Source organism: Raphanus sativus, chromosome 3 (genome assembly GCF_000801105.2).
Source record: "Raphanus sativus cultivar WK10039 chromosome 3, ASM80110v3, whole genome shotgun sequence".
Classification (NCBI taxonomy): domain Eukaryota; kingdom Viridiplantae; phylum Streptophyta; class Magnoliopsida; order Brassicales; family Brassicaceae; genus Raphanus; species Raphanus sativus.
Window position 1 is genome coordinate 18,335,657 of NC_079513.1, and position 25,916 is coordinate 18,361,572.

The 25,916-nt window shown below is 36.2% G+C and overlaps 5 protein-coding genes across 6 annotated transcripts; 3 read left to right on the plus strand and 2 right to left on the minus strand.

Annotated features, from left to right (window-relative positions):
* The first annotated feature begins 716 nt into the window (after positions 1–716).
* Positions 717–2,705, plus strand: LOC108847813 (uncharacterized). The gene is made up of 5 exons (XM_018621155.2): positions 717–991; positions 1,123–1,465; positions 1,551–1,819; positions 1,890–2,086; positions 2,166–2,705. The coding sequence occupies exons 1-5, from the start codon at positions 802–804 to the stop codon at positions 2,610–2,612; spliced, it is 1,446 nt and encodes a 481-aa protein (XP_018476657.2). The 5' UTR covers positions 717–801; the 3' UTR covers positions 2,613–2,705.
* Positions 2,669–5,321, minus strand: LOC130509131 (AT-hook motif nuclear-localized protein 10-like). Of its 2 annotated transcripts, none has more exons than XM_057004788.1 (6): positions 5,218–5,321; positions 4,325–4,769; positions 3,889–3,941; positions 3,460–3,591; positions 3,205–3,366; positions 2,669–3,105 (listed from the first exon to the last, which is right to left on the minus strand). In XM_057004788.1, exons 2-6 carry the CDS (start codon positions 4,758–4,760, stop codon positions 2,866–2,868), a joined length of 1,023 nt encoding a protein of 340 aa, XP_056860768.1. In that variant the 5' UTR covers positions 4,761–4,769; positions 5,218–5,321; the 3' UTR covers positions 2,669–2,865. The 2 variants fall into 2 exon arrangements, with proteins under 2 accessions (XP_056860768.1, XP_056860769.1); XM_057004789.1 differs by having other exon boundaries at positions 4,325–4,764; positions 5,218–5,296.
* Positions 5,322–9,309: 3,988 nt separating this feature from the next.
* Positions 9,310–10,095, plus strand: LOC108838222 (uncharacterized). Its single transcript, XM_018611184.2, has 3 exons — positions 9,310–9,643; positions 9,718–9,789; positions 9,885–10,095. The coding sequence occupies exons 1-3, from the start codon at positions 9,479–9,481 to the stop codon at positions 9,936–9,938; spliced, it is 291 nt and encodes a 96-aa protein (XP_018466686.1). The 5' UTR covers positions 9,310–9,478; the 3' UTR covers positions 9,939–10,095.
* A 763-nt stretch (positions 10,096–10,858) lies between these two features.
* Positions 10,859–12,746, plus strand: LOC108838223 (protein OS-9 homolog). Its single transcript, XM_057006150.1, has 8 exons — positions 10,859–11,016; positions 11,090–11,166; positions 11,269–11,475; positions 11,557–11,631; positions 11,756–11,847; positions 11,942–12,008; positions 12,092–12,198; positions 12,379–12,746. Exons 1-8 carry the CDS (start codon positions 10,917–10,919, stop codon positions 12,503–12,505), a joined length of 852 nt encoding a protein of 283 aa, XP_056862130.1. The 5' UTR covers positions 10,859–10,916; the 3' UTR covers positions 12,506–12,746.
* Positions 12,747–16,207: 3,461 nt separating this feature from the next.
* On the minus strand, positions 16,208–17,155 carry LOC108846982 (protein CYSTEINE-RICH TRANSMEMBRANE MODULE 7). The gene is made up of 3 exons (XM_018620156.2): positions 16,968–17,155; positions 16,664–16,847; positions 16,208–16,385 (listed from the first exon to the last, which is right to left on the minus strand). Exons 1-3 carry the CDS (start codon positions 17,008–17,010, stop codon positions 16,325–16,327), a joined length of 288 nt encoding a protein of 95 aa, XP_018475658.1. The 5' UTR covers positions 17,011–17,155; the 3' UTR covers positions 16,208–16,324.
* Positions 17,156–25,916: the final 8,761 nt, after the last annotated feature.

Sequence of the window (25,916 nt, forward strand, 5' to 3'; positions counted from 1 at the left end):
TTCGGTATTTAAAGAACCGAAACCGAACCCGATCCGAACCAAAATATTTTGGGTACCCGAATGTATCCAAAATAAATTTATATACTTAAATATATACATTATTTTTATATATAATGTATATTAAAAAGGTTAAAAATATATAAGATACCTTTAAGTTTTCCAAAACTCGGAAAATATATGCAAATAGTCAAAAGTAAATGTTTAAAATAGCTAAAATATACTGAAAACACCAAAATAGTTAAATATCTATTGATTCTTTATCTAAATATTAAAAAAAACAATTTATATGTTAAATTAAGGTATTTTGACATATATGTTATGAAAATATATATGTAATATATTATCTTTCTTATAGATTTTGAAAATTTAAAGTATATAATGAATTTTGAAAATTTAAAAACATTTTAAATGAGTTATCCGAACCCGAACCGAACCCGTAAAGATCCGAACCGAATCCAAACCGAAATTTAGAAATATCCGAATGGGGCTGAAATCTTTGACCCCAAAAACCCGAAACCCGAATGGACTGAACCGAAACCCGAATGGATACCCGAACGCCCAGTCCTACTAAAATTCTTTACAAAATTAAAACAAAAAATATACCCGTCCTTTGAAGGACGGGTGAGAATCTAGTAGTTTTTAAAAATGGAGGGGCATGTCCCCAATTACAACGTTTTTGAGTTAAAAAAAAGTTGAAAAGTCAAGACAGTGAGTTAAAGCCAGTGAGTTGTCGGAGAGACGCTCAAATCTGCAGTTTCTCATCGCCTGTCAAACTCGTGTCGAGAAATCTTTTTTTTTTAAATGCATTTGAGCGAGAACGAAGGTGTCGAAGGCAACACCTTCGTCGTCACTGGAGGCCTCGGCTTCGTCGGTGCCGCCCTCTGCTTGGAGCTAGCTCGCCGCGGTGCTCGCCAGGTCCGCTCCTTCGACCTCCGCGATTCATCTCCTTGGTCCGATGACCTCAGAAACAGCGGCGTTCGCTGCATCCAAGGTTCCACACTCTCTCTCTCTCACTCACTCTTCAATTGAATCCAGTTCGATCTGTAAATCAGTGATCATCATCATATAGATCATCACACTAGATTTAAAATCGGGAGCGATCTTGGGAATCTTGAACAACAGGTGACGTAACTCGGAAACAAGATGTAGACAAGGCGCTAGACGGAGCAGACTGCGTTCTGCATCTCGCTTCCTACGGCATGTCCGGCAAAGAGATGCTGCAGTTCGGTCGTTGCGACGAGGTCAACATAAACGGGACTTGTAACGTCTTGGAAGCCGTCTTCAAACACGAGATCACGAGACTAGTCTACGTCAGCACTTACAACGTCGTGTTCGGTGGTAAGGAGATTAGGAACGGTAACGAGAGCTTGCCTTATTACCCGCTTGATGATCACGTCGACGCCTATGGTCGGAGTAAATCCATTGCGGAACAACTTGTCCTCAAGAGTAACGGCCGACCGTTTAAGTAAGTCAAAGACTCTAATATGAACCAAAGTTAAAAAAAAAAAAAAAATCTTCTCACTGGCTCTTGTGTGTGTGTTTTTATGTAGAAATGGAGGGAAGAAGTTGTATACATGTGCGGTCCGACCAGCAGCTATTTATGGACCTGGTGAAGACAGACATCTTCCTAGGATAGTTAATCTAGCGAAGATGGGTTTGCTTCTGTTCAGGACAGGTGAACCGAGTGTTAAGACGGACTGGATTTATGTTGAGAACCTTGTCTTAGCTATCATATTGGCAAGTATGGGACTCTTGGATGATATTCCTGGTAGAGAAGGAGAGCCTGTTGCTGCTGGTCAACCTTATTTCGTCTCTGATGGTAAACAATGTTAGCCTTAAAGACTTGCTTTTGCTAATTCAAAGCTGAGTTTTTTTTTTTTTTTTGATAGGTTCTCCGGTTAATACATTTGAGTTTCTACGTCCTTTCCTACGAAGTTTGGACTATGACATTCCCAAGTTTACTATCTCTGTACCTGTTGCGGTGACCTTGGGTAAGATCTTTCAAGGAGTGTACACTGTTTTGTATCCATGGCTATCTAAGAGCTGGCTACCTCAGCCTCTTATTCTTCCTGCTGAAGTCTATAAGGTAACAGTTCCTCAAATCTCTCAACTCAGCTGAGTTCAGAAACAAAGTTGTTTGATGATTCTGTTGGATCTTGTTTTAGGTCGGTGTTACCCATTACTTCTCATATCTCAAGGCCAAGGAAGAGCTTGGATATGTACCATTCAAAAGCTCCAAGGAAGGCATGGCTGCAACAATCTCGTATTGGCAGGAGAGGAAACAGAGATCATTAGACGGTCCAACCATATTCACTTGGATAGCTGTTGCGGTAGGAATGTCAGCTCTTTTCGCTGCGGGGTGGTTACCGGAAGTAGGACCTGTGCCTTTCTTAAGAGCTCTAAGCCTCTTCTTCTTCAGGACAATGACGATGGTAAGGGCTGTCTTCATCGTATCAGTGGTACTACACGTTGGAGAAGGAATCTATGCTTGGTCTCTGGCTAAACGAGTCGACCCGGAGAATGCAATGGGGTGGTTCTGGCAAACTAGTGCTCTTGGGTTTTTCTCAATGCGGTTTTTGTTGAAGAGAGCCAAAGACCACCACCAGGCTTAAACAAAAAAAAAACAGTATTGTTTTTTGGTGTTGTAATGTTTTCAAGATTGATGAACTTCATAATAAAAAGAAAGATCTACATTAATCAGGATATTGAACAACTCAAGGTTCTGAAAATATAACGAAACACAAAGCATGTTAAGTTATTTAAACTCTTTTTAAAATAAGCCTAAACTAAAGATAAGAATCATATCATCATTCTAATAATAGAAGGCTTGTTGGAGTTTTTAAAACTACAAATAATATCACATGGCTAATTCCAAGGCATGGAGAGGTTGTTGGTGTTGTTGTAAGGTCCTCCTGTCGTACTCTGGTGAAGAGGGCTTCCATGTCCTCCGATAGATGACTCGCTCATTGTGCCACGAGACTGCGGGCTACTCGGATTCATCAGTACTTGACTTGGTGCCACACGCGGTAGTAATGTCGGTGACGACGCTAGTTCCATCTGTCTCTGTTCTTTTTGCCCCTCTGGTATGAAACTCCCAACAACAATCTGTGATTTTGAGATTTTATCCAAATGTGTCATTTACATTGTTCTTATGAGAGCATCGATGTAATGTTGTATTGGAGGAGAAAAAAAGAGAGAAAGTACCTGAACAGGTGATGCTGCTATAAGAAGACCAGCTACACAACCACCTAAGACATGACCATCAGGAGCTGATAAGGTCACACTCAGACCTCCTGTCCTGCTTCTGTGACCGTTGTTCTCTACGAGAAGGAACGAGCCCGACAAAGACAGAATCTCAAATCTCCCCTGGTTTTCAAATGTAAAACAAGTCAGCAAGCAGCAAAATCATCAGAGACAAAGAAACTGAAGAAATATGCAAAAAAGCCAAATCTTTGATACCTCATATGTAACGGTTCCACCAGATGCGGCGAACCGGCGAAGAGTCACATTGGAGATAGATCCATTTGCAGACAAGACACACACAGTGCGTGGTCCGTTCTGAGAAAACGCCATTATCTTTGATGCGATATCCTGTCCAAAATTCATAAAACAAAATTCAGAAAACAAAATGTCAGCTCTTACCCCAGACCAAATCAAATGGACCTAAAATACCAGAGCACTACAAACAGCCACACACAAGACATAATCTTTGTCAGGTAACGAAAACTCTGATCAAGTTCACTACTTTCTTGCTACCAATAATGTTTGACCTTTAACACAACAACCCGAACTCTCGAAATACACATGATTTTGCAGACCTTGGTGAATTTAAGACACATCTATGCAGTAAAATAAGGAAATTCAATAAGAAATAAGATGATAACACACCTCTCCAGTCATCACGGTAAGTACATGAGGCGTAAATCCCACTCCTGTCGAGCCTGCAACAACAAACGAACACACACACACACACACAAACAAGTTTCAGTTAATAAACCTCAAACACAAAAGATGACAAGATTGCAAAAGCAAAGCACACATACACAATAAAAACAACACTAAGAGCTCAAGTTGCAGTTCATAATGTTAAAGAACAATGAAACTCCAAAAGCCACAAACGAGTAGAGATTGTTGAACACGATACGTCAAGAGGGGCATATAAGTAATTTGAGAAGGATTCTAATACTCTACGGAACATTGTTTACCATATTCACCAATTTACAATATTCTAATTGATTGCAGCCGACAGAGAAGATCCAAGCCACCACCAGATCACGTGAGGAAGAAGATTCCAATTACAAAAAAAAAAGAGTATATAAATTACCTAAAGCCTGAAGCTTTTTCTTATTGATAGAGCCACGAGGTCGTCCTCTCATCTTCTTCTGCGTAGACGACCCTCCTTCGCCGGAACCACCACCACCACCACCACCACTAGTTTGCGTGGCGGTGAAAGGAGCTCTGGGAACCAAACCCAGTTCCGGTCCGTACTTCCTCGGTCTCCCTCTCCTCTTCTTCACAGGCTCGCTCCCCGTCGTCATCTCCACGGGCAAGTTCATGTTCAAAGCAGGATTCCCACCTCCGGCTGAGTTGTGTTGGTACTGCTGCTGCTGCGGTGGTGGCGACGACTGTTGCTGCTGCTCCTGCTGCGGAGGAGGAGGAGGAGAAGGAGGTTGGTTGTGCTGTTGGTGGTGGAGAGCCATTGTGAATGGCATTGATGATTCTCTGCTCGCTGTCATTAAACCGGTCTCTGATTCCGACATCTTTCTTCACTTTCCCAAACAAAGAAAAACAGAACAAAAAGACTCTTGTTAGCAGAATTCACTACAAAACCCTAACTTTAGCTTCCATTGAAGCACTGACGTGGAGAGTGAAGATAAAGTTCGAAACTTTACACCTAAACCCTAAGCAAAAATTCAACCCAGAAGAGAAAAATCCTATGAGATTTTAACAATTCGGAAGGATTTTTCAGATCTCTCTCTCAAAAAAAGAAAAAAAAAAAAGAAAAAACGGATCGCGCTTTAGAATTTCCGAATTAGAGAGTAAGATAAAAAATTAAGCTTTAATAAAACAATAAAACTTTTTTAAATATTAACAGAAGATTAAATTATTTTCATCCAGAATTTTCAATTACTGGAAGAAAAAATAGAAAACATCTCGAAATTTACATTAAAAATTGAAAGAAAGAGAGAGGGAGGGAGGGAGGGAGAGAAGACTTACGGTAAGTTGGCGAAAATTCAGGGAATAAAGCAAAGAGGATTCCTGCCTGCTCCCTACAATTATTGGGGTTTTATATTTTGTTAAGACCAGGAAAATATATAATGACTTATATATATATATATATATATATGTCCTTTTGGATGAAAAAGGGATTTTTGGATTTATCATAATATCTTTGACTACTATTTGTCAACAATATCAATATCTAACTATTTCCTTTCTTTCCTGTTTATTTTTCCTTTATTCCAACCTTTTTAGGGAAATAAAATATAAAAAGTTGACTAAACATATTTTTTTTATTTTCTAACTTTACAATTTTTAGCCTAATATCTTTTAAAATATAATATTCTTAATAGATAGCTACACGTGTCGTGTAGATTAAAGATTTATATAGATAAATACAAAATAATTTAAATACATAAATATATTGTAAATTTTAATTATTTATTTAAAGTTACAATGATCAATTTTTTTGATATCTTTTATAAATATTTATGTATTTTTCAATAAAATAAATTTAAGAAAATCAAACAATATATGATGCTCTTAGTTTTGATATTTTAAAATAATATTTTCACTATATACACAAAGTAAGATAATAACATATTTAGTTCATTAGGCAAACTTTGTTCTATACACAATTACAATAGCTTGATTTTCCCTTATAATACATACATTGTTAGTACGTATATTTGTATATATGTCACTTAAATCTAATGGAGAAATTATCTTCACTCTTTTTATAATTCTTTAATATTTTTTTTTATTTTCAACCTTTAAAAATAATTGTGTCTTCATCAATTAAGATGGATCAAAATTTTGTTAATGAGATAATTCCACGCGCGGTGTAGATTAAAGATGAATATAGATGAATACAAAATATTTTAATTAATAAGTATATTATAAATTTTAATGATTTATTTATAGTTAAAATAATTAATTTTTGATATCTTTACAAATTTTTATGTATTTCATTAATAAAAGAAATCTAATAAAAAAATATATGATACTCTTAGTTTTAAAATTTTCTTCTCTAAAAAAAATTAGAGAAACAAATGTGACTAGAATAGAGAAACTACTGTTCATTCAAACAAGTTTCAATTTGGTGAGGTAACTTAATGATTTAACAGCAAGTTTTCTTGTTTTTTTTTTAAAATGTCAACAACAATTTTTTTTAGGAAGAACCAAGTTCATCTCGGTTGAAAGCAATATTGTAAGATCCATGTTCAAGGTTGAATTAGATCCTACTTTGCTTTATCATAAGAACAACTTTTTAAAGTATATATTGACTATAGTATTTTTCAGATTGGATTTGTCTTTCAATTAGAAGATGAATCTCATAACTAAAATTGAATCTATATTTGATTATATTTGAATGCATTTCATGTAATATCAAATTAAATATTAAGAAGATAAGTTACGTTAGAGAACTCAAAAGGTCTTACAAATATGTGTTTAGTTATGATGTTAATCATTTTTCAGTAATGCGATAAACATTGAATTAATGATGTTAAACATAGCAATATATGTACATAAACATGTTTATGTATTATAATTATAAGATCCATGTTCAAGGTTGAGTTAGATCCTTCTATGTTTTATCATAAAACAACTCTTTTTAAGTATATGTTAACTATAATATTTTTTATGATTGGATTTGTATTTCAATTAGAAGATGAATCTCATAACTAAAATTGAATCCATATTTGATTAGATTTGTATGCATTTCATGTAATATCAAATTAAAGATTAAGATGATAAGTTTTGTTAGAGAACTGAAAAGTCTAAACTATAAATTGACAAATCTGTATTTAGGTATGATGTTAATCGTTTTTCAGTAATGCGATAAACATTGAATTAATGATGTTAAACATAGCAATATAAGTATAATCATGTTTATGTATTACAATTAGAAAACGGATTACCAATTGAGTTAAGGTTTAAATTCATTTAGATTTCAATTCTGATAGGATATATTGTCCCCACTAGAATATTTTTAAAATTCAATTCAAATTTGATTTTAGTTTCTTGAATTCCGTTCAGATATAGTACTATATTAGAAATCTAGTTGAACTCAGTTTGAATTTGGATTTAATTCTAATTAAGATCTTGACTACTTAAATACTTATTTGTGATTCAGAAAATCATATTTTAATTATAAATTTGAATAGTTTGAATAATATACACTAAACAAAGATTTGGTGACATGATCCAAAAGAGGAGGATTTAAGAGGATATAAACATAAACATGTTAAAACTAACAACTAAAAATTCTAAAATCTTTTGAAATATCATTCAAATTTCAAAAATAAAGCAACATTGTTTAAATTTTAGAATCAAAACTTCAAATGCAATTGTTAAACACACAAAAACTCTTAATATTTAACCAGATACAAAAAGATGCATTATACTGAAGTTTGAGATAATGATTATACTTGTTGACAGCATTAAGTATTTTGGGTATTTATTCAAGATTGAGTTCAAATTTGATATAGATTTTTATTTTTATTTGATATAGATTTTTTTGTTTTTTAATTTTCAAATTTTCAAATTTTTTTGAATATCGGCTCATTTAAAACCCCAAATATTATAGATGATATTAATATTGAAGTTGGTTCATATTATTTTTTTGTGATTGATTCAATTTAAATTTTTGTGTTTGGTTTATTTACTCACCCAATAATGATTTTTAATGAACTTTACCAATGAAAATGATGATTAACCGTCTACAATAGATCATCAAGGATTTTGATAGGATAAGATAATGATCAAAATTAAAGTCCATCAAGTAATCTGATCAGTGAAGACGAACTCTTACCTAGTTAGGCATTAAATAATAGGTAATGTTAAATTTGTATTTGCATTTTAATATTTATACTTGTTGAGAATATTTTTATGTTATAGACATAAAGTTGAAAGTCAGCTACATATCTATTTGATACATTAGATAATTTAGCTAAATACATTTTAGAGGCTGATGTAACTTAACTACTAGCATATGTAATTCATTATTTAGCCTATTTACATATTTAATAACATATAATAATTTACATATTTTTAATGTAATTTTGAATTATTTTATGAGATATCTTGTTAAAAACTAACATATTTTTAGATGTTTATACATTATATATATATATATATATCTAAAATAAATAACAAAATATGAGTGTTGTTAATAATCTACTGTCTCTTAAACATATGTATCAAACTATCTTATTTACTTTTCAAAAAAATATGATGTTTGACTTCTAAGAAGCCTAAAACCAACAACAAATAATTTATGAGTAATATAAAATGTTTAGTTGTAACAAAATAGTCGGTTAATATAATATATTGCATATAACAATTTTAAATATAATAAATTGGTAAATTTGAATAAATTTACTGAATCAGTTTAGCATGTTGAGTTAACTTAACCCAGTTCATTTAGTCAACTCAGAAATTATCATCATTAAGATTTTTAGGGGGATGTATTCAATTTAGCATTTGATGTGATTTGATTTTTAATGGAGTTTCAGATGATTTTAATAAGTTGCAGATATTTATGTGATTTTTGTTAAACTACTCTAGAATATCATCTAAAACAATGGGATTTGAGTTTTATTTTTTTTTCACTAAGAAACTCCACCCAAACACCCTAAAATCACCTCAAAACTTTAAAATCCCACAACTTAAAATATTTTTCAATTACAGTGGATTTCAGAATACTTTACGAAATGTCAAGTTTAATAACAGTGGATTTTAAATGAGTTTTTAAAATTCATGTTTGAATAACAGTGGATTTGTCATTTTAATACAAATCACCTGAAACTCTCGGTTGAATACACCCCCCTTAGCTTTTCTGGATTCTTGTCAACCAACACCATCATTGCTATAACCGGATTCGATTGCGGCCTGGGTCCGGTCTATTGTATAAGTGTAACCCGTAACTAGTTCTTCTCATGAAGGTTATGAAGGTTAGTACTGATTCCAGCATTTTACAGCTACCTTATTCAAAGTAGATGGGCCTAACAATTTTATGTAGCCCACATATTAGATCGGAACTTCTAATGCTACGCGGAGTATAGACGCACGATGTTCAATCACAGACAAACACAGATTGTTGAATTGCCACACAAACCGGTCCCGGCGACCGGTTGAGTATTCGCAGTGGGCACCAAGCAAATTAGAATCAAACCAAATCGCTGCTTTACTTTTACATTTCCTTAAAAAAAAAAAAATCCATCATCAAAGTGAAGAGATTCAGAGTCGTATCAAAATGGGTAACGATTGGAGAAGATCAATGGGGAACGTGAGGTCTTTCGTGGGGAACTCCATGGGTGGACTTAGAGGAGGTCAGAATCTCGCTTCTTGGCTCGTCGCGGGAACAATTGCTTACTATCTTTGGGTTAAACCAGCTCAGGATCTCAAAAAGGAACAGCAGGTACCGATCTCGACACTCGTTTATCTCTAAAAAAAACGGAATCTCTAATTTCAATTCCGTTTATGTTTGATTAGGCAAGGGCACTTCTCGCGGTGGCCGATGCGAATGAATACGTCGAGAAGAGGAAACCAATCGCTGATCCTCAGGTCAGTTTTACAACAACGAAAAAAAATCAATCAATAGTCATTTGCGTTCCTTAGGAATGTTGTTTATAAGTTATCAATTGTTTGCTATATTGTAGGTTACTGGTCTGATATACGGAAACAAGAACAGAACCGATAAACAACAGGATTAACTCTTTTTTTTTGTATGAACATCTTCTTCGGTGTAAGTTAGCTTCTACGGGTTTTGTCAAAGTTTTTTCATAGCTAAAGAATCATTGTATAGACAAATACCATAAGCTGTTACACTTGCAAGCAATCGAATAAAAATGATGTAATCTGTTTCTACTCCTTTAATCTTTGTTCTTCTTTGAAGTTTGCTGGTTTTGGTTTCCTTGTGTGGAAACATATAAAGCGTGAATATTTGAATTATTTGTTTACTATTTAAAGTTGGTGAGAGATGCATAGACTTGTATCTTTTCCGATCCTCATTGTAATTATTTTGTTTGGGGTTTATTCTAACACAAGGACTTGGAGAATTATGTTAGGAAAATATGTCTTGTAATACTCTTGTTATTTGTTCCATTGCAAACGCCTTGCTGGAACTGTTCATCTAGTTTTATTTGGACCTCGTGTGATTCAGTGTCCTTTTCGTTGGTGAGACGAGTTTGGTTTGTTCTGATTTGAGTTCTTGGATTTGATCAGTTTGGTAACTTTCGCTAATCCTCTCCCTACTTGCATCAAGACTAGTGAAGTTATGCGTTGCAAGTTCTTTGGCTTAAACGAATGTTGTCGTAGAAAAGACCACAACATGAATCAATCCTTATAAGTTCTCTGTGGCTGAAACCCACGTTATGCGAGAGAACAACACACTCTCGTCTTTGGTTAGCAAATTGTGTTTTTTTTTTATTCGTAAGCTCACTGGACTCGCAACAAAGAACACTTTCATTTGATGAGAGTAGTGCGTTTATTTTCCCGGGTCGGGTCAGACTGAACCAGAAACTAGCGTAATATCAACATGGGCTTATTTTAAGCAACCCATATTGACAAATTATAAATGGGCCGGGCCTGATACGGTCCAACATCATAAAAGCAAATACTCGACCTTCATCGTCAACAATCTAACATCGTCTCCTCCATTGCGACCCTGCTTCCCAATTCGCAGACAAAAGATGACGATCACGCAGATCATACTATCTCTGGTTATAGTTATAGCTTCCCTTTCCTCAACCTCCAATATCTTAGCCGATCAGATCTTTCCAACTCATCTAGGTAAAACATTGCTCACCATCTCTTAAATCTCCCGATTCAATCTAATCACTCCATGATTCTGGATCCAAAACAGTGGGAACATTCAGCCGAAACAACCGCGAACCAAAGTACACGATCGAGTTTCTTCCCGAAGACTCACCGTTTCACCCGGTAAAAAAAAAAAAAAAAATCAATCTCCCATCTTCACAGTTTCGTGATTTCAAAACCACTGAACAGAGAGAGGTCTCTGTGTGTGTGTGTGAATGATAATAGGGTGATAATCTGGAGTCTATGGTGATGCTTGATAAGCAAGGGAGACGATTCTTATGTTTCTTACCGAAGGAGGAGGAAGCTACTAGCGGATGGACCTCTACTCAGCAGCAGAACGTTAGCACTGTGTTGATGGAAACGGATAAGCAGGTGAAGCTTAAGACTCCTGATGAGTTGCTTCAGCCACTGGATGAAAAATGCCTTGTCAGGGTAAGGGGCCTCGAGTGCACGTTTTTTTTGTGCTTCTTTGACAGAACAAGACTGATCCCATGGTTTTTTTATTGGGTGCAGCAAGAGGGTTGGTGGTCGTATGAGTTTTGTCATCTAGGTTCGGTAAGGCAGCTACACATTGAGGATGGCACCAAGGTATATATGTGCTTTTCATCTGCTTCCCTTTTGGTGATTTTCTTGATTTCTCTCTGTTTCGCTGCGTAACTGCTATGGCTTTGATGTGTTATGAATACCCTTTTGTGTCCTGCTGCCACTGCAGATTGTCCAAGAGTTTTCCTTGGGTAAGTATGACGCAGAGGCAACTGCTGCATTTAATCAAAATGTGTCTGATGTTTCTACAATGAAAGAGAGGTATCTAAACTGAGGTTTTACTTTTGACATAACTTTTATAACCGAACGCTCTATATCTCAGAGGTTGTGTGTGTGTGTGTGTGTTTCATTGCAGGTATCACTCTCATATATACACCAATGGGACCACCTGTGATCTTACAGGAACTCCTCGTGAAGTTGAGGTATAACCTAGTGTCTATTGATTTTTAGCATTTTGCTGATGGAATTAGAGGATGCATGATTCTTGAAAAAATTCTCAATGCAGGTGAGGTTTGTCTGCGCTGAAACGAGGGCAATGGTCACATCGATCACTGAGCTATCTACTTGCAAGTACGCATTGACTGTTCAGTGCCCGACCTTGTGCAAGCATCCGTAAGTAATCTCGTTTACTTTAAGTCCCGTTTTCAGTAGAGAATTTCGTACTGCCACATCCTCGTAATGGAGATACTAATGCAAATTATATACAAAACAAACTGAAACTAGGGGACATACATTTTAGTTGAAATAGTACACTTACGATGGTAAACTTGTTGTCTTGTGGGGGCATTGCAGGCTGTTTCAGCTAGAGAAACCAGTGTCACACACGATCCACTGCAATTTGATCCCGTTGGAAGAAGAGGCAACAAGAAACGAGGAAGAACGAGTCGTAGGCGAATCACCTACGGATGTTGATTCTTGAAAACCGCCTTACTGAATCACAGGAGTAACTCAGTTAAACAGTGACTGTATATATAAGAGCTAGTACATCTCCAGTGTCGGTATTATAACTCGTTGAAGTGTTCTTGGTTAAGAACCGGTTTAGCTTACCGGTAGAATGATTATACTCTCTTTGTAGCCTTTACTTTGTTCAGTTTGAAGTTTGGAACCGGTTGAATTTTCTTCTGTGAAACTGATAATGGAATCACATGTTCGTCTTGCAATTGTTTGGTTTGGGTTTATACTAAGTTCAATACTTAAACAGAGAACACAACGCATTTAAAAAATGTTTTACAGAAGTTATTAATCTATCTTATTAAAACAGAAACATTCTGTTGGACCTAACATTTATTTTGTAAGTTTTTAAATTAAATACACATTTATACTTTATAGTTAAACATATATTAAGTCACTAATGTTCCTTTCTTTATACTACTATCCATGTTTCCAAACAATATACTTATTTCTTTATACTACTATCAATGTTTCCAAACAATATATTTTTATACTACTATCAATGTTTCCAAATAATACAATAATTAATCTTAGTTATTTTATATCTATCATTTTCTCTTTAAAATTTTGTAGAAACGTCATAATTTCATAAATTGCAAAATAGTAAACTTTAAAATTTCGATTATAAGATTACAAATTATGAAACTATTACAATTTAAATCCAATTAGATTACATATCGGTCATCCATCAGTTCAATCGGTTAGTCTCGGGTTTTAGTGATTTTTTAATATGAATATTTTAAAAACATAAATTGAATTGTCAGATCTCCGGATTAACCGGTATAATCACAATTGGGTTGAATTTAAAAATATTGATTTAAATGCAAAAATATTTTAAATACACACTCTTTAAATATAACCAAAATATTTGTTAAATTATTAGTGAAATTTTTCATCGTAAAATATTCCGCGCTTCAAAAGCGCGGGTCAAAGTCTAGTGAAATAGTAAAAGAGAACAAAACAGATGATACAAGTAAAGGGAAACACTACTGTCTGTACCTTTAATTGATACAGAGGGATTCAGTTATCTCGTCATGAAAAATGTTTCACATCTTTGGTCCCAAGTTTTCTATGCTCAAACTCTTTAATAGTGTTCACTAGCTTCTTCATGTTGTGGTCGTACACTTGGAAGCTTCTTGTACAATGTCACCTTCTCCTTGGCTGAAACAGGTAGCATCTCTCTGCAAAGCTCCCCGTGCACTGTTATGGTGTTGTGGTAATGGTAGCAACGGACATGTGAACTCCTGTCGCAAACGCGTTCTTGGCCTGGATAGCCCTTATTTCCTGTCACGTCGTATTTTTGTTCTTGATTCCCTGAATAGTAGCTTCTCAAATCCCCATTGCCTGATAACAAAAACACACCAAACAAGAAATGATTTCCTTTTCAGACACATCCCACCAAATTGAGAGCTAGTTTCCAGGTTATATCGTAACAATTAGGCTTGGACACTCCGAAATCCAAAGAACCGGAACCTAAAACCGATCTAAATGGTTCATGTTTCTCTATACTAAACTAAACCAAATACATGAATACCCAAAATTGAAAATACAATTAATATATATTCTATTTAATTTAAAATAATTATATATCTTACAATTCATAAGTCAAAAGTTTATGCTCGTGTTATCTGAAAAAATTCTGAATATTTCTTTCCAAATTATATAAATTTATCCAAATTATCTAGTATTTTTATTTGGAACAATCAAAGTTATCTAAACCAAACCAAACCTAAACTGAATATGAACATTTTCAGATGTTTTTGTCAATATTTTTACTAAAGAACCAAATCTAATCCGACTAAATTTTATAAATACCTAGACAGTTTCCATACAAAGGCGGCTCTGGACGGAAGCGGATGCTTCCGGCCGCCGCTAAATTATCAATTTTTCCGGCAACATATATACCTAAGTTAGTCAGTAGTTCTACTGGTAATTCGTTAGCCAGTAGCTCTACTGGTAATTCTTAAATTTAAGGTGGAGGAGGTTGACAGTTCGACTCACCTTAATAACAATTCTTTTTGAAAAAAGTTTTTATATACAAATAGGCCAATTTTTTAAAAGTTGCTTCCGGCCCAATAATTATAAGGACCGGCTCTGTTTCCATATCTTCTAATTTCTATATCTCAAAGAACCTAAAACCAAAATTGTGGTGGACGTTGTTACAATCATTTCCAGACGTTGTTACAATCATTTCCAACTCCAAGTACCTTATACAAACAAAACCTTCAGCATGTGATTGGCCATCATACGTCAGTATTAGGGGTGGACGTTCGGATATCCATTAGGTTCGGTTCGGATCTATTCGGGTTTTAGATTTTCGGAGTCAAAAATTTTAACTTTACTCGGATATTCCTGAATTTCAGTTCGGGTTTAGTTCGGACTTCGGATCTTTGCGGATTCAGTTTGGGTTTGGATAACCCATTTAAATTATTTTTAAATTTTTAAAATTTATTATATAAGTTAAATGTCTCAAAATCTAAAAAAAACTAATAAATTACATATAAATTTGAATAACATATGTCAAAATACTAAAATTTAACATATAAATTGATTTGGTTTGGATCATAATCTCTATGGATAGAATTTATAACGGGTTTGAATTGAAAATCAATTGATATTTAAGTATTTTGGTGTTTAGAATATACTTTAGTTATTTTAGACATTTAATTTTTGACTATATTTCTTTCAAGTAATTTAAACAAATTAAAAGTATTTTATATATATAGGTGATTTTTATATACATTAAATCTAAAAATAATTAATATATTTAGGTATATAAATCTATTTCAGGTATCCAAAATACTTCTGTTCGGATTGATTTCGATTTTTAAAATGTCAAAATTTTGAATCCGTTCGAATATTTAATGAACTTCGGTTCGGATTAGATACTACTTTTTCGGATCGGATTTGGTTTATTTCTTCGGATCCAAGTTTTTTTGCCTAGCCCTAGTCAGCATACTGACTTTATTTACGCATTGTGTTTGATCATCCCGTGTGGAAAATTCTGACCGACAAAGTGAATCTTGGAGAAATCTGTTTTACCTTCCAATGCAACAGTAAATTGTGCTCGTAAGTCGTAAATAAAGAGAAAAGGTAAGACCCCAACATGATTACATCATCTTCTTAACTTTGGCTTTCACTGGTGTTATGAAAAACTACTAAACAGCCCAATGTTAATTTGTTTATTGCAAACTGCAAGATTTTGCCAATCAGTTTTTATTTATGCGAGATCAGTGAGAAGTGTAACTTTAAAATTGTCATCTGCAGTTTAACGGCGAAATCAACTTTTTTGTTGGTGAGTGACTTCCTCATTCCTTTTCACACATTTCTCTATCTTTTATGGTTATATATGTCCCTCATCGGATTGATGTTTTTATTTGTCAATTAATTCTGTAGCCTATCATAAAATATCTATTTCGCTAGCATACAGCGACAACCAAAGTGATCTCTACCAACAATCATAACACACGATCTTCTGAATTTTTATGTGGGCTTTTGTCTATAAAGCTCCTTGTAATAATCATATCTTCCATTTTGATCTATGGAGTTTTGTTAGGGAATGCTTACGTCAACCAATCTGGTAATGGTAACGATAACGTGGATAAGCTATTCAACAGGTGCGTCATGAATCATGGACCGTAACTATGGATGCAACTATGGATGCGATAACTACTCAAAATCTTTCTATAAGAAAAATAATCAGAAGTCAATGTTTCATAAACAAGATTTCTGATTTGCACATTACAACAAACACATAAAGCGGATCAAAAGTAACTCATATAAAGAACTAGTATCGACTTGGAAGGCAACATCGTTCCACAAACCAGCAACAACATAGCGTTGTCAAACTGCATCATTCCAAAAATCCAAAGATATATTAGTGATTTATTTACAAAAAGGAAAAATAAATCTACTATCATTGTTTTTGATGGCTTTATCAATCTGAGTTGATTCACATACGGTGACATAGTGACATAATTATTCATAGTTCAATTTATTTAAATAAGAAACCAAAACCTCTTTCAACATATTCAAAAGGAAAAAAACTGAAGACAAAAATCTTTGGTTAGACCACCCAACGACGGAGAGGAGACACACTATATCATATAATAACGTTGGACTTTACCAGGTTCTGAGAAAAGGAAAGCAACCCACATACTCTCCTTCTCCATAGTACTCATCTCTATATGGACGCAGAGGCGGTGGATGCGGCTGACCGTAGCCACTGTAGTAGTCCTGGAACCTCGTGCTGGTTGGTGGATACGGTGGTGGTGGAGCCTCCATTACCGGAGGGTAGAGAGGCGACGGGGCTGAAAAATTTCATGGAAAGTAAAACACATGCATGGTATGATATTTATCATTTCAGCTAATAGTCGCATATATTAGAAGAAGTATCAAGTTTACAAAAAATATAATGTTTTGAGGATTGCCTTGTGGTTGATTTAACTCATGAGAAACATGGTAAGCTGACATTGTGATCGTTTGGTAATGGAAACATGAAAGTTCAAAAGATGTCTGGTTCAGAAAAGTAATATGTTCATGAGAATATCTGAGAAAATATCTGAGAAAATACAAGACACTCTTATCTCTGTTCTCAAGTTTTACTTTAGGAAAATGATCAGAAATAGTAGTTATCTAGACCAAAACCGACGTTGGTTTTTGTCGAGGGGGAGACACTTGGCAGTTTTGGTGTTTTGACGTGTTGGCTTGCAAACAGCGTGACGAGCTACTTGGCAGTTTAATCCGATTTGGGTTGGTGCCTTGCTTTTCGCCTTGCTTTTGTAATTTTGAGAAATATCTTGTTTATCTCTCCATGTTCATACAGCAAATCAACTTGCTGATCTGTTGACTAAACCTCTATACCCTACTCCCTTTCGACATCTTATGAGTAAGATGGAGTTCATCAATATATATGCTCCATCTTGAGGAGGAATATTGGTTATTTGGTTCAATATAATTAATTGTAAATGGTTTAATTGTACATTCGGTTTAGTCTTACAGCCGGTTTATTCCGGATAAAGCTATCAACATGTATTTAGTGTGTGTAGCTCACACTTTATAAATAACAGAAAACATTTCTCTTCCATCTCTCTCTCTTCTCTTTTGTCATCTAGCTCGCCGCCATATCTGACGCAAGGATTTTTTTTTCTTTCTGTTCACCTCTGTTTACTAATAGCTAATGAGAGTTTATAGGAGGAAGAAACGTTTCGTCGTCTGAGAATGTGTGGCAGTAATAAAAATCAAACAACACAGATGAGATGCCGGAAGAGGAATGGCCACAGACGAAGGTTCTCGACGACTGCTCTAATCTACACGAAGCCCACAAAAATCAATTAGTCCGCTCATTTAGCCCATTCGTTTTGGTTTAAAAAAATAGAGGTGAGACCCATAGATAATGATACGTGTCTCTCAGGGAGTGAGAACACTGTCTCATTATATTATAGATTCTGACTATATAGTTAGTAATATAAAACAAATGAATATATTTACATAATATATATATATATATATATATATATATATACCTATTTTCATATTTTATTACCATCTGAACAGGGACGATGGACACAATTTGGAAAAGCACAAACCAAGTTGAAGTTGTCATCTCCCTTGGACTATAAATGACTCTAACATGTCATTCAGATTATGTCATTAACCGGCCATCAATTCTCACAGCTCTAGCTAACTGCATGCATGTTAGCAATAGCCTATCAACATGTGCCAAATCTAGTTGTCTACAACCAAACGCCCTAAACTTCATTCATGTAAATGTTCAAAAAGAAAAAAAAAACTTCATTCATGTAGGTGACTTTGGATGAAAAGATGTAGCAACCCAAAAAGTAAATCCGTCAGAATACAATGGCTAGAGGCATGTCTTGCTACTAAAATGAAAACATATATACGTGGGGTGTGTGCCCATCCCAACCAAGCAGAAGAGAGTAATCGACACCAAACGTTATAAAGTAAAGAATTTGGAACGCATAATAAAATTTGAACCCCTAGTAACTTCGGGCACATATCGGTTTTGTTTATGGCCAATTAATGTTTATGCAAACACTAATTAGATCTCTACGACTAATCAATGATATCTTCAACATTACTCACTTTGTGTTAATTAATTAATTTAGTTTCAGCATCACCCTGATCATGCTCATGAACATCTTATTAAGGCTATTTAGATTGTATAATATGTTTTATTAGTTCAGCTATTTTTCATCTATTGCATATCTGAGCTTTTTTCTTTGAACAACTCATATCTGAGCTTCGTAAGTAAAATATTGGACTTTGTCAAAAAAGAGAGTAAAATATTGGTTTAAATTTTCTCTCTATTGTAAAATTGTTACACGTCCTAATGTACGGCAACAATAAGCAACTTTGTTACTTGAACCCGAAACCCCTTTTCGAGTTATGTTATGCTTTGACTCAATGGGAGCACTAGGAATGCTTTAGTAAGTCTGAGACGAATCATCCAACGGTAACTATAAATTCCTATAGGCAGAAAAAGAACCCACGCTAATTCTTAAAATTATGTGGAACATATGTATTTGTTTTATGAGCCTCCATTACGGGACTGCAACTAAGGTGGACACATTGTGATCCAATACATTTCGTCTAAAATTTGATTATCCGATCTGTTTTCTATTTATAATCATCCAGATATCTAATGTCTAGTCCAAATTTTTATTAATTTTAACTTGATTCGTAAAATTTTATTAATTTTTAACTGAATTCATAAAACAAATTTTACAATTTAAAATAAATAAATGAAAATATTAAAATAATAAAGAATAATAATATTTTATTACAAAAATAAAAGTTGATTGCTTTAAAAATAATAATAACTAATATAACAAATTTAGTAATATAAATACTAAATAAATAAATTATGTATATAACTTATATATAGATATATATATATATATATATATATAAACATGCATAGAAATGATCAGATCAGATATATGTACCAAAAATATTATTATTTATGATTTACTTCTTATAAATATTGTATATTAGTATTTACTTTACTTTGTAAAATTATTGATATCTGAATATTTTGGTCCAAATCAAAACAGATAACAATCAAATTAAAATATAAATATTTTTTGTCTGGATCTAATTACAACGGTACGAACCTGAGGAGTATATATCAAGGAATTGACTTAATAAGCCTATTATAGGTGAAAATCATTTTTAGCTCTTCTTACAAGATCGATCCACATATGTCCAATACATATTAACATCTTCATGATCCATCATCCAACTCTAGGAAAGTATAATCCAATAGAGAGCGACAAAGAATCTCTCCCAGTATCTATAATCTGATCGATCACAAACTTTTTTCCTCATTTTAAGGCCTAACCAGGTCCGTTCTTTACATAGGACACAACGAGCATATTCTTTAGGCAACGATCTCAAATGCCACATCTTAGGAGATGTTTTAATGGTGTAGTCGCTTTTTGATCGCTATTACTCGAGAATAGAGAGTAACACACCTATTTTTGATGTATTTTTTTAATTAACATATTATTTTTCAGTGGCGTATTCTCTATGCGCTTCGTCTTTTTTCTCTCGGATCTAAATCGCATCAACTTTAGATGGAGATTCTTCGGCTTAAGAGACATCACTGTTGGACCGGTTCAAGTTCTCCCACCCTCCATTCTTTCGGCTTTCAATCTTCACTGATCCGCGTGGCTTAGATTTCGAAGCTGCTCGAGGCACTTTTTCTATTGTCACAGTGAATCGTTAGATCTTATGGTGAAGAGAACTCTAGAAAATCCAGTTCTTGATGACTCATTGGTTAAATGGCGGGAGAGACCTTGTCAGAACCCACAAGCCAGTCACTTCAAGCTAGGGTTTGTATTGGTTGTTGCAGGTGAATTTTCCCCGAGAATAGCGGTTATACCCTTTGGTACTTTCTCTCGCCACGAAGATGGTTATAGATTATGTGGTTTCACATACTTGTTCAGACGACGAGGATGAAAAGCTTTGAGGTGGCTAGGTTATCGGGAGACGGTTCTTAGTGGTTCACGCATCAGTGCCGGGTGGTCTATCTCCAGCTGGTGAGTGTCCGCTGATCTATAGACGACTTGAACAACCGTCACTGAAAAAGTCCCAAAATTTGCTCGGTCTGACCACCAATATTCTTAGAGGCGGAAGCTTTGCTTCCTATTTGTTTTCTTTCCACGTCGATCTCTTTTGTCTACTTACTTTGCTTCTTGATATCTTTTGGTCCGTTGCATATAATTTAGAGCTAATGTTTCTTCGGCTAACCGGAATCTGTAGTCAAATTAGAATCCAATTTATTAGGGTGATTAATGGTTGTTTTACAATAAGTTAAAAAAAAAATATATATTTTCATTCCTGACCGTTTATTATTTTGTTTTATAACCAGGTTGTTTTATAATATTGCTTTATAATTTTTAATATCTTCATATTATAGTAAAACTATTTACTCCTATATTATTATTAGTGTAGTGGACTGAACGAGTCAACAAATAGTGATCGACGGAATGACTTTGATATTCGTAATTTGGGCCGGGTCTTAATGGGCTCGAAGTGGAAAATGATTATAAATGATCGGCTGAAGAAGTAATCAAATAAACAAAGTTCGAAATTCGAAACAAAAAAATTTGAAAACAAAATTGGAAGTTCTCACCATCGTCACTTTCATCAACGACCAGCATGGATTCGACGATCACTGAGTCGGGAGAGAAGAAATCGATCAGTGTTTTCAGGTATTTTTATGCTATAAGCACTTTCTAAAGCTGACTCTGATTGATTTTATCTGTCGTAATCTCGGTGATTTACGCATCTCTTCGAGGTGATTTTGGATTCACCTGGACACAGATATGATTATGATGATGATGATGATGATTTCAGTTGTTAAATGAACAGAAAATGGAGCTTCTTTCTCACGCAAACATGGAGGAGGAGAGAGGAAGAAGACGACAAATAGAAATGCTTTTCTGTTAGTTTTATTATGTGACCAAATGTATCACTTTATACACGTGAAGAAAGCAAACCGGAACAAACCGGATCTGATCTGTACAATTGACTAAACCGTAATCTAATTACAAAATCAATTTAAACCATATAAACCAATATTTCCCCTCAAGATGGAGAGAAATATTGATGAACTCCATCTTGCCTAATATATGTCGGAAGGGAGCAGGATATAAAGGTTTAGTCAAGATGTCCGCGAGCTGATTCTCTGAACGCACATGAAGCGTTTTGATCATGCCTGAAACAACGCGTTCCCTAACAACATGACAGTCACGTTCAACGTGCTTTGTCCGTTCGTGGAACACGGCATTGTTGGCAATGTGAATGGCGGCAGTATTGTCGCAATAAAGGGGAGCAGGACCAGTAGGAGCAATCCAAAGATCTTCAAGAAGGTTTCGAAACCAGATCATCTCTCGAACTGCTTCTGACATTGCTCTGTATTCTGATTCGGCAGAGGAGCAAGAGACCGTGTCCTGTTTGTTAGATTTCCAGGCAATGAGCGAAGAGCCAACAAACACACACAGTCCAGAAATGCTGCGGCGCGAATCAGGACAAGAGCTCCAAGAAGCATCAGCAAAAGCCGAGAGTCGTAGGTCTGAACCTGATGAGTAGAAGAGACCTTGGCCAACGGTTCCTTTCAGATAGTGTAAACTTTGTAGGCTGCTTGAAGATGAGGAGCACGAGGAAGCGCAGTGAACTGACATAGACGATGAACTGCAAACGTTATATCAGGACGTGTAAATGTCAGGTAGAGCAGCTTCCCAATCAGTCGACGATACACTTCTGGATTATCCAACAAGGCACCATCATCAGCAGAGAGCTTGATGCTTGGATCCATGGGTATTGAGACTGGTTTGCATCCAAGTAATCCAGTTTCAGTCAGAAGATCCAAGATATACTTTCTTTGGCACAGAGTAATGCCAGAAGATGAGCGAGCTACTTCAAGTCCTAAGAAGTAACGAAGAGTGCCTAGATCTCTCAGTTTGAAGGAAGCTTCAAGAGCTGCTTTCAATAAGGCCGTTGCCTTATCACAGCTACTGGCTATTATTATATCATCTACATAAACCAATACAGCCATGTAGACGTTGCCAGAGTTCTTGATGAAAAGAGTGTGGTCTCCAGAGGATGTCTTGAAACCTAACTCGTGCAGAGAAGCAGAAAATTTCAAGAACCATTGACGAGAAGCTTGTTTGAGTCCGTAAAGAGACTTCTTGAGCTTGCAGACTGCATTTGGTGGGAAAGATTCCCCCTGTCTTGGAGAGTAACCGGGTGGGAGAGTCATGTATATCTCTTCCTCTAAATCTCCATTGAGAAAAGCGTTTGATATATCAAGTTGTGTCAAAGACCATCCCTTTGCAGCTGCAACAGCAATGAGAAGCTTCACAGTAGCCAGCTTAGCTACAGGTGAGAACGTCTCAACATAGTCCAAACCCTCTTGTTGTGTATAACCTTTAGCAACGAGACGAGCTTTGTATCTCTCAATAGTACCGTCTGCGTTGAGCTTTATCTTATACACCCACTTACAACCCACTGCTCTCTTTCCTGCAGGCAACGAACAAACGACCCAAGTACCATTGTCTTCAAGAGCCGTGACCTCTATTCCCATTGCATCACACCATTCCTTTATCTTACACGCTTGTGCATAGGAAGTGGGTTCAGGAATGCTATTCAAAGCATTGATGAAGATCATATAGGGATCTGAGAGGGCATCATAAGACAAGACATTGGAAATAGGATGTTCTGTTGATGATACTGCAGCAGAGCAGTGATAATCTTGAAGGTGACGAGGTGGTTTGGAAACCCTTTTGGTTGGAGCAGAGACTTCTCGGGGAATCACTGGAGGAGTAGAGCAAGAAGCAGGCTGTACTGTCTCAGGTGATGTAGGGATCCGAGGGAAGAACTCTTCATAACCAGCAGGTAAGGTCGATGGTAGATAAGGGAACAATGTCTCATGAAACACCACATTTCGTGATATGAAGATATTGTTGCTTTCCAAATCAAGGAGCTTGTAGCCTTTGTAGCCTGATGGGTAACCAAGGAAGACACAGGCACGAGCTCTTTCTTGAAACTTGTGACGTTGCTTAGGAGATGTGCTTGCATAGCAGAGGCAACCAAACGTCTTGAGATTAGAGTAATATGGCACTTTGTTGGTAAGCATCTCATGAGGCGTCTTGTTGGAGATAACCTTTGAAGGTGTTCTGTTAATGAGGAAAACAGAGGTGAGTACACAATCTCCCCACATGCTTAACGGAACTCCTGATTGGAACATCAGTGCACGAGCCACGTTAAGGATATGTTGGTGCTTTCTTTCAACGACGGAGTTCTGTTCTGGAGTCTCTGTACAACAGTGGTATGAGACAATCCCCTTGGCTTTGTACAGAGCATCAAAACGGAGTTCAGGCGCGTTGTCTGAGCGAACAGATTTAACTCGAGTCGAATATTGTGTCTCTACCATTCGAATGAAGTCTGGGAACACTGTGAGAACATCGCTCTTCAAATGAAGCAGATAAATCCAAGTAGCCCTCGTGTGGTCATCAACTATTGTAAGAAAATAGCGATAACCTTCCGGAGTTGGCTCAGAGAAAGGGCCCCAGACGTCAATGTGAAGTAAATCAAATGGATGAAGACAAAGCTTGGGATTTAAGGTATAAGAAAGCTTCTTTTGTTTAGCACGATGACAAATATCACAGTGCAAAGTTCCTTTATTTTTAGCTTTCGAAAATCCAAGTACATCACTGAGAAGCTCAAGTCTTTTAAAAGAAGTATGACCAAATCTTTGATGCCAAACAGATGCATCAACAACAGCATTAGACTGAAAAACAGAAGTGTTCAAAACTGCAGATCCTCCATCTTCGAGATCCAGAACGTACAAGTTTGCAACCCTTCTACCTCTGCCAATCATCGATCCCTTGGTAGGATCCTGTATTTCAAAACATCCAGAGTCAAAGATCACGCGAGCACCAATATCTGAGGTTAAACAGCTGATGCTCAGTAGATTCAAACGGAACTCTGGTATAAACATAACATGCTGCAAGGTCAATGTTTCAGTGAGTACTATCTTGCCTACTCCACCAACTCTTATTGAAGAACCATTAGGTAAATTCACAAGAGGATTAGCTGAAGTATCAAGGGTGGAGAAAGAGCTACGATCATGTGAAACATGATGAGTAGCACCGGAATCAATAATCCATGTTTGTTGATTAGTAACACAGTTTGCAAAGCTCAAGAGACCAACAAAACGAAAGGTGGAAGATGAGAAGGAGATACCAGAGGGGTCATGCTGTTGGACTGCAGAGACAGAGGCAGAATCAGAGGGCTTAGTCTGGAGCTGAGAGCTGAAGTAAGCGATGAAGTTCTGAATCTGTTCCTTGTTTAGCTGACCCACCAGATTATCCAAGCCACTGACAGGTGAAGACTGAACGGCGACGTTAGCTGCAACTGCAGTGGACTTCGTCTTATCGTGAACTGGCTTTCCTTTCTTCCAACCAACGGGGTAGCCATGGAGCTTGTAACAACGATCAATAACATGACCAGTGTTGCCACAATGAGAGCAAATGGCACTTGACTTCTTGTGGAATGCATTCAAAGAGCCAGACTGCGCATCGGTGTTGTCACGAGGAGGGGCCGCGGTAGCAGTTGCAGACTGCACCGAGGACTGAGATGTGTCGTGACCAACAAGAAACGCAGCAGGAGCAATCACAGAGTTGAACTGCCGTTGACTGTCATCTTGATCAAGGATGTTGCAAATCTCAGCAAGATCAGGTAAGGGTTTCTTCATAATGATTTGGCTACGGATGATTGAGTACTTTTCATTCAATCCAGACAAGAACTTTATGATTCTACCCCTCTCAACCTTTGCTTTAACAGAGCGTTGGCTAACACAGTTGAAAGTGTTGCAACACAAGCACATCTCTGGTGGTTCGGCGCCATCGAGATTATCCCAAAGGGTTCTGAGTGCTGTGTAATAGCCAGAGAGATCCAAAGAGCCTTGACGAAGGTCTTGGATCTGCTGTACCAGCTGAAAGGTGCGAGGTAAGTTTGTCTTGTGGAAACGATCGTGCAAGTCATTCCAGATCTGAGTAGCATCATCGAAGGATAAGATACTACCGTAGATCGATTTGGTGACAGAGTTGAGCAGCCAGGATTTGACCATGCTGTTACAGCGAGACCAGATGCGTAGCAGGGGGTCAGTAGCAGCAGGACGAGGGAGAGAGCCATCGACAAAAGCTATTTTGTTCTTTGCATCGAGGGCTATCTTTATGGCAGAGCACCATTGGGTGTAGTTGGAACCATCCAGCTGTACGGAAACAATCTGCAAGCCTGGATGATCCGCGTGGTGAAGGAACAGCGGAGAGTGAACGTTGTCAGGGTTC

Excerpts from the sequence above, each read along its gene's own strand:
- LOC108847813 (XM_018621155.2), top strand. The coding sequence starts at position 802 with ATGCATTTGAGCGAGAACGAAGGTGTCGAAGGCAACACCTTCGTCGTC. Across the intron at positions 992-1,122 it reads CGGCGTTCGCTGCATCCAAG|GTGACGTAACTCGGAAACAA; the intron begins GTTCCACACTCT and ends CTTGAACAACAG. Across the intron at positions 2,087-2,165 it reads TTCCTGCTGAAGTCTATAAG|GTCGGTGTTACCCATTACTT; the intron begins GTAACAGTTCCT and ends ATCTTGTTTTAG.
- LOC130509131 (XM_057004788.1), bottom strand. The coding sequence starts at position 4,760 with ATGTCGGAATCAGAGACCGGTTTAATGACAGCGAGCAGAGAATCATCA. Across the intron at positions 3,942-4,324 it reads GAAAAAGCTTCAGGCTTTAG|GCTCGACAGGAGTGGGATTT; the intron begins GTAATTTATATA and ends TTGTTGTTGCAG. Across the intron at positions 3,367-3,459 it reads GTGGAACCGTTACATATGAG|GGGAGATTTGAGATTCTGTC; the intron begins GTATCAAAGATT and ends TTTGAAAACCAG.
- LOC108838222 (XM_018611184.2), top strand. The coding sequence starts at position 9,479 with ATGGGTAACGATTGGAGAAGATCAATGGGGAACGTGAGGTCTTTCGTG. Across the intron at positions 9,644-9,717 it reads ATCTCAAAAAGGAACAGCAG|GCAAGGGCACTTCTCGCGGT; the intron begins GTACCGATCTCG and ends ATGTTTGATTAG. Across the intron at positions 9,790-9,884 it reads AACCAATCGCTGATCCTCAG|GTTACTGGTCTGATATACGG; the intron begins GTCAGTTTTACA and ends GCTATATTGTAG.
- LOC108838223 (XM_057006150.1), top strand. The coding sequence starts at position 10,917 with ATGACGATCACGCAGATCATACTATCTCTGGTTATAGTTATAGCTTCC. Across the intron at positions 12,009-12,091 it reads GAACTCCTCGTGAAGTTGAG|GTGAGGTTTGTCTGCGCTGA; the intron begins GTATAACCTAGT and ends TTCTCAATGCAG. Across the intron at positions 12,199-12,378 it reads CCGACCTTGTGCAAGCATCC|GCTGTTTCAGCTAGAGAAAC; the intron begins GTAAGTAATCTC and ends GGGGCATTGCAG.
- LOC108846982 (XM_018620156.2), bottom strand. The coding sequence starts at position 17,010 with ATGTCAGCTTACCATGTTTCTCATGAGTTAAATCAACCACAAG. Across the intron at positions 16,848-16,967 it reads TGAGTTAAATCAACCACAAG|CCCCGTCGCCTCTCTACCCT; the intron begins GCAATCCTCAAA and ends GAAATTTTTCAG. Across the intron at positions 16,386-16,663 it reads TTTCCTTTTCTCAGAACCTG|TTTGACAACGCTATGTTGTT; the intron begins GTAAAGTCCAAC and ends GGAATGATGCAG.